Raw genomic sequence first — 7,500 nt, 5'->3', positions numbered from 1 at the left:
TCTTTAATGATCTCCAGATCCATGCACCAGTCTTGATGAACCTGTTTATGACACTGAACCGCTCGACATCCACCAGGCCCTGGATTGCCAACTCTGCGGGTGGTCTCCTTTTCCCGTTTTGGACCTGGCTCTGCTCTCGTACTGGCTCTTGCTTCAGTGCCTCGGCCCTTCTGGTACCCAGTGCTTCTGCCCTCTTCTGGTACTGTTTGTATTCCCTGGCAGGTTTTGCTATTTCTTTAGCAGTCTTGACTGGCCACTCCTCCACCGGCAGACTCAAGAACTTTGGCCCTTTTTGCCACCCTAAGTCTTCATTTAGCCTTTGAGGACTGACCAGTCCTTGCAGAAGGTCTCGGCCAAGTTGAATCCTTTTCTTTCTCTTTGAGAAACTGACTGAAGTCAAGACATTTAGCTTGCTTTCTTCAATTATACAGTTGGGGCCAAGTGCTTTGTCGTCATTGTCACCCATTTGGTTTGGCGAGACTAATGGTTTTCCTTTAGTCTTTTCCAGCTTGCCATTCTGCTCGTCACTGCTGTCATTCCTCCCACTTTGCCCAGAGAGGTCCCACGGCTTGAGCTCGAAGCCCCCAGCACTCAGGACATGCTGTGAGGGTTTTCCTCTGGTCAAAGTTGTGTGAGGTAAGGATGTCACCGACATAACCATCTTGCTGGAGTACTTGATGCTTCTCTTTGAGGTGCATGAACGGAGCGAGGTTGGAGGCTTCACCTCTCATGGCATCCCATCGCCACCATTCCAGGATGTCTTGGTTGGTGCATATGATGCTTGACTCCTGGAAGCTGGAACCAACCGCTTTCTCTGGTGAGGACTGCAGCTCTCAGACTTTGGCAGTGACCTCATACTTCACCGCAGCTGCGCTCATTGACCTGGCGAAGTGGGTTTTGGACATGTGAGCGGAGATGACAACCTCCTCAAAGAGCTCTGGGTGAGCTCCTCCGACTGTCTTTCCCAGAGGCCTGTCCCACAGCACAAGGTCTCCGACGACTCTGACTCTCTGGGGTGCTAGCTGCCTATCTTGGTGGCTATGGGTTTTGGGAGAGACTGCAGGGCCCTTTCCTCAGGAAGCTGGTGCGCGATCACCTTGTTGCTCTTTCAAATGAGTTTGAGCGTTACTTCCCATCCTCCAAAGATCCACGGCAAACCAATAAGTGGGTCCGCAACCCATTTGTCAATATCCCGAATAGTCCTAACGTGTCAGTGCAGGAGGAAGAGCAGTTGATCGAAATTGCAAATGACGGTTTTCTTAAGAGTGTGTATAAGGAAACCTCTCTGGCGGGTTTTTGGATCAAAACCAAAGCAGAATATCCCGAGATAGCCGTAAAAGCGCTGAAAACGTTTCCCACCACGTATCTATGCGAGGCCGGGTTTTCGGCAATGACCAAGCCAAATTGCGCAATCGACTGGACATTTCAAACACACTGAGGGTGTCACTGTCTTCCACTGAAGTGCCCTTGAGCAAGGCACCTAACCCCTCACTGCTCCCCGAGCGCCGCTGTCGTTGCAGGCAACTCACTGCGCCGGGATTAGTGTGTGCTTCACCTCACTGTGTGTTCACTGTGTGCAGTGTGTTTCACTAATTCACAGATCGGGATAAATGCAGAGACCAAATTTCCCTCACGGGATCAAAAGAGTATATACTTATACTTATACTTATTGACTGTGCACCTCCTTCGCAGTCTTCACCAGCTCTTGCAGATGGTTGAGCATGGAGTCATATTCCTCTAGCTTTGCAATGGGTTTAATTTTTGCGGTGGTTTCGCTAGGGCTGGGCGATAAAACGATAGCGATATGTATCGCAATAGACATATAATCGATAACAATAAAAATATGTTTGACACACATCTCCCACCTTACGTTGTCCATAAATAAATAAGCTAAATATATCTTGCATTGTAGCTAGTATGTGAAATCTATCAGAGTAGGCGATAGAACAGACTCGAGTCCTTGTCCTGCTAAATTCTAATCATCTCAATCCCGATGCAAATGGAAAAGTATTTTCCAAGACAAGGGCCTGTCCCAAGGAGAAAAAGTATTCATTTGAAACTTAAACACACGTGGTTTAACTGAACAGTCTAACCAGTAGACTATGATAAACTAGCAAATTAAGCTACTTTGTTTACAATATTTCCAGGCTTCAACCAGTGCTGCTTTTCATTCAGACTTTTTTTTATTTGAGTGTTTTTCATGATTGTGTTGCTATTTCTTTTCCCTGTTTGCTTTGATTGATAACTGAGGTGGTTAAAATCAGAGGACGGTTAAGTTTAAAATAAAAGTGTTTAAATTGAACTACTTTTCTTCTGGTCCTTATCTGAAATAGATTTTTTTTTTAATCAATAATTATCAATATCGACTGATATGAAATACTTGTAATTGTGATACAGTTTTCAGCCATATCGCCCAGCCCTAGTGTTCGCACCGTTTTTCTGCTGCTTGTAGCACCGTCAAGATTTTGGCAGCTCCAAATCGGGACCAAAGTGTCTCTTGAATTAGGCCTTTGACCTCCTTCAGTTTTGACACATATTCACTTGCAATATTCATTTTTTTCTGGCTTTTTGCTGTTTGGTTAGCGCAGCTCCTGCACCCAGCTCTAGATAGATGGATAGATAGATAGATAGATAGATAGATAGATAGATAGATACTTTATTAATCCCTAGGGGAAATTCAAGGTCTCAGTAGCATACAGACAACATACACACACACATTCACTAACAGCAGAAAAAGTAATTAAAAGTATATAATATAAAAAAAACACAACTAAGCATTAAGAACTGTAGAAGATAAAAAATATACTAAATATACTAAAATACAAATTATACTAAATAAAACTTAATCTAAATCAATTCTAAAAAACAATATCCACCTAGTGGGTGATTAATCAATCAGGTGCGCTTGCAGTGACTGAAGCAGGGACTGAGCCTGTGGTCCTCTGTGCATAAGGTAAGATAAGGTGCTCTTTGTGAATGAGTGTCATGGTGATGGTGCAAATGAGTAAGTCAAACAGTGCAACAGTGCAAGAATAAAGTCTATATATCTATATATAAATAACTAAATAAAGACGGTATAAGTGTGGCCACAGTTCGGCTGTGACATGGAGGGAGGGGTTGTGCATATGTGCTAATAAAGCATGCAAACAGTGAGGCAGAAGACAATGGTAAAGTGGCTAGTGGACAGACAGTTCAAGACATGGAGGTGGTGAAGAGGCAGACAGACTATGGCCCTGGGGATAAATGTTCAATGGCCCTGGGGATGAATGACTTCCTCAGTCTGTCTGTTGTGCAAGGCAGTGAGTGAAGTCTCCAGCTGATCAGGCTCTTCTGCCTAACAATAGTGCTGTGGAGTGGATGACACTCATTGTCCAAGATGTTGATCAGTTTGTTCAGGGTCCTTTTGTCAGATATTGAAGTGATGCACTCCAGTTCAGCTCCCACTACAGATCCAGCTTTCCTTACCAGCCTGTCAAGTCGCCCCGCATCCTTCTTCTTTGTGCTTCCTCCCCAACATACCACTGCATAGAAGAGGACGCTGGCAACAACAGACTGGTAGAACATCCTGAGGAGCTTGCTGCACACATTGAAGGAGCGCAGCCTCCTCAGGAAGTACAGCCTGCTCTTCCCTTTCTTGTAGAGTGCGTCAGTGTTGGCTGACCAGTCCAGTTTATTGTCCAGGTGGAGACCCAGGTACTTGTAGGTGCTTACCACCTCGACATTGACCCCATCAATGGAGACTGGTAGCAGAGTGGGCTTAGACCTGCGGAAATCCACCACCATCTCCTTGGTCTTTGAAGTGTTGAGTTGGAGATGATTGAGTTTGCACCATTGCACAAAGTCCTCCACTAGGCTCCTATACTCCTCCTCCTGCCCGTTCCTCCTCTGCCTCCTGATCTGCAATGAATCTTTCTTCCAGGTCATCATTAGCTTCCATGACTTTCTCACTTGCTTTTGTGACTTGACTGAAGCTGTTTCTGAGATCTTCTTCAGACATGTCTTCATAGGTCCTAACAGTGTTGTTGATTAGATGTAAGAATACTCCTTTTGCCACTTTTCTTTCTGTCTTGATTTGTTCAGCTGACTTCAACACATCAGGCACTGATGAGAAAGTAAGTGCTATTATAAATTATCCGGTTTTCTTTTCCAGGTTGAGTCGTGAGGATCAACTTGTTTGCTGTTTGCAGCGGTCTTCGGTTCTTGGACTCGCGGTATTTTACTGCTTCGCAGTCTCTTAGGACTCGCGTGTTTTTACTGTCAAGTTGTGCAGGGTTCGTGCAGTTTTCCCCAACTTGAAAAGGAGTTGACTCGCGGTTCTTTACTGCTTCACAGTCTCTTCGATTGCTGGACTCGCGTGTTTTTACTGTCAAGTTGTGCAGGGTTCGTGCAGTTTTCCCCAACTTGAAAAGGAGTTGACTCGCGGTTCTTTACTGCTTCACAGTCTCTTCGATTGCTGGACTCGCGTGTTTTTACTGTCAAGTTGTGCAGGGTTCGTGCAGTTTTCCCCAACTTGAAAAGGAGTTGACTCATCTTCATGGAGAAAAAACTGGATTCCACTCAGTTGTGTCCTTTTTTGTTTCTTCTTCTTTTCATTCAGATTTCAGCAGCTTATTTCCAGTTGCATTTTCAATGGACAGCAGTAAATTGATGGCAAGGATTCATTTCCATGAGGAATTGGTTGTTACTAGCTTGTCACTAGGTTCTCACTAGGTAAAAAACCTTCAAACATAAACAGAAAAGAAAAGAAACATATAAGCTTTTGCAACACACATCACTAGTAGAAACCACACATGTGCAAACATTTAAATATCTACCCTCCAGTATGAATTACACAGTAGAAAAATATTACATTCGATAGAAAAATATACATCTGAAATTAAAATACACCTGATGCATATTGCACAAGCCCATTAGCAGTAGCAAGTTAACCAATAATCCAATACCTACAAGTCAAGTCACCCATCATATTCTCACCATGCATTTTAAAACACAACATGCAAATTAACAATAACCAATTTAAACCATTGTGTTTCACTAGACAAACATTCGTCAGAGTTACATAGCCATACACATGACACGGAACGCTACACTACCTGCATTACACACGCACGACCAAACTATTCCGGTACAAGCAGCAGCATACTCCAATGAAACAGGTTCAGTTTCTTACTGGCTGCCTTTCCAGTTTTTGTAGGTGTAGTCAGCTCTGCACGATATTTCCACGGATGTCCGTGGTGGTGAGTCTCACAGCAACCTTTCACCGTGGCCGTGGGCTTTCATCAGCTGCATTCCTTCAGTTATCTGATATTCCGTTTGTCTAGTGAATTTAACACCTCTTTATTTGATTTTTTTGTGCATTTTCTTCCTTCTGTAAAACCCAAGCTTTACTAAACTGTAGTTTGACTTGACAGACACACACACATTAAGCGGTTGCCCGTTATGAGTCATAAACAAAATATCTTAATGATATTCGGGTCATTTGCTGACGGGTCAATTTTTGGGTTAATTTTCGTGTTAAAATTAATTAAATATATATTTTCTACAAATAGGCCTACTTAAAATATCACGAGAAGGCTAGCATCAATACAGTAAAGCATCAATACAGTAAAGTCAACAGTAAAGAAGCTGAAGACGCGAGTTAAAATAATAGACACCCCTTCAGGGAAAGCGATTTAGGCTATGGGAAATATTGGGAAAAGTTCTTAAAGAAGATGACAGTAGTACAAGTTATGGTCTATGTAGGCCTACTTCTTGCGAAGCCATTTAAAAGTATGACAGCCAAAACGGGCAGCCTGCAGGAATAAATGTTATGGCACAGACTACACAGCCATATCTACCGTTATGTATAGGTTCGCGCATGCATAAAAATTACCTTAGTTCGTTGTGTTTGTGACTTTAAACAGTGGATGTGCTTTAGTAAAGCTTTGTGCTTCATTCAGCATTATTAACCAGTTCTTACGCTAACGTTTTGACCAGCAATGTATCTCTCTTGCCTACCTTGCCTCACCATTTCTGTTTTTGAAAGAAAGATGTATGTCCATGGCCTTCAAATCTTATCCTAGTGTTCTAATCCTTGGTGGTTGCGTGCGTGCTTGCGCTCTTATTCGCATTCTCTCTTCTGCGCAAACATTATGTCCTGCATGCCTACTGTGTGTAGTTCTACTGCATAAAGTTTTGCAAATAAATTAGTTTGTTTTACAGAAATGGCCTATACTGTCACACTGCATGCAGGCTATAACCAAAAGCACACATTTTGTAAATAAGCGGGTTGGATCGCGGGTGGGGTATAATTTTGTCCTCATTAATATTCGCGGTCCGAGTTGCGGTCGGGTTGATTAAAATATCGGGCGACCGCGGACCGCTTGTGACCAAACCCGCGCAACACTGACACACACACACACACGCACATATACATATGTGTGTACAAACACATATACATACAGTATGAGCAGCTCCATAACTCTCCACACATGTATGAGCCTCATCTTTACTCTCTCTCTCTGTGTGTGTGTGTGTGTGCATGCGTGTGTGTATGTATGTTTGTGCGTGTGTGTGTGTGTAAGTGTGAGTTTGTGTGCATGCATGTGTGTATGTGTGTGTGTGTGTGTGTGTGTGTGTGTGTGTGTGTGTGTGTGTGTGTGTATGTATGTGTGTGTGTGTGTGTATGTGTGTGTGTGTGTGTGTGTGTGTATGTGTGTGTGTGTGTGTGTGTGTGTGTGTGTGTGTGTGTGTGTGTGTGTGTGTGTGTGTGCCTTTGTGTGAATCAGGTGGGGAAGCCCAGCCGGAGCAAGCACAACGTGCTCCCGAGTGGCAGTCTGCAGTTTGTGTCCCTGGGCAAGGAGGACCACGGAGAGTGGGAGTGTGTGGCCACCAACGTGGTGACCAGCATCACGGCCAGCACACGGATCATCGTCATCGGTGAGGCCAGCAGGGGGCACTACTGCAGCACGCTCCCCCTCATGCGTACAGTCAGAAGGAGTAGGGAACACACAGAGAGACTGTGACAGTGGACAGGTCACTAAGGGTGCATTTACACAGGTGCATTTACACTAGAACATTGGTTCTCAAAGTGGGGTCCGGGGACCCCTAGGGGTCCACAGCACATTGTCAGAGGGTCCCTGAAAAAAGTTTGCTACAAAATATAAAATTGTCTTATACTGTATGGCGAAAAATGCTACAGTATCAGTATAGAGTCCCGAAGTGTGACGTAGCGTTTCCATGACGGCAGAATCACTGGATCTAAACAAACTTTCGAAGTGGCTTAAATAGCATTGAATGTAGACATGTGGCATCATTTCTAGCTAATAAATTGTTTTAAATGTAGGCTATAGCCATTTAAACGTGCTTTACCTGCTAGGCAGCAGCTTAGCCACATAACACGGATTCCCTGGCAGGTGTAATAGAAAGAAACAAAATTCCAGTGGATATTACACGTCTTCTCAAAGACTGGCGGCTGTTAAGAGCGACGTTTTTTGCCAAAAAAATAAAGCCAAAACGCGT

At 43.9% G+C, this 7,500-nt stretch overlaps 1 protein-coding gene across 3 annotated transcripts in view; it reads left to right on the top strand.

The window, feature by feature from the left end:
* igsf9ba (immunoglobulin superfamily, member 9Ba) overlaps positions 1-7,500 on the top strand; it is an 89,888-nt gene that overhangs the window by 54,374 nt on the left and 28,014 nt on the right. For all 3 annotated transcript variants that reach the window (XM_042067448.1, XM_042067447.1, XM_042067449.1), the window contains exon 11: positions 6,768-6,918. In XM_042067448.1, coding sequence (XP_041923382.1) covers positions 6,768-6,918 — 151 coding nt within the window. The remainder of the gene's footprint in view (positions 1-6,767; positions 6,919-7,500) is intronic.

This window comes from Alosa sapidissima, chromosome 17, assembly GCF_018492685.1.
Source record: "Alosa sapidissima isolate fAloSap1 chromosome 17, fAloSap1.pri, whole genome shotgun sequence".
Classification (NCBI taxonomy): Eukaryota; Metazoa; Chordata; class Actinopteri; order Clupeiformes; family Clupeidae; genus Alosa; species Alosa sapidissima.
The sequence above is the reverse complement of the archived record's forward strand: the minus strand, read 5'-3'. Positions and strand labels throughout refer to the sequence as shown.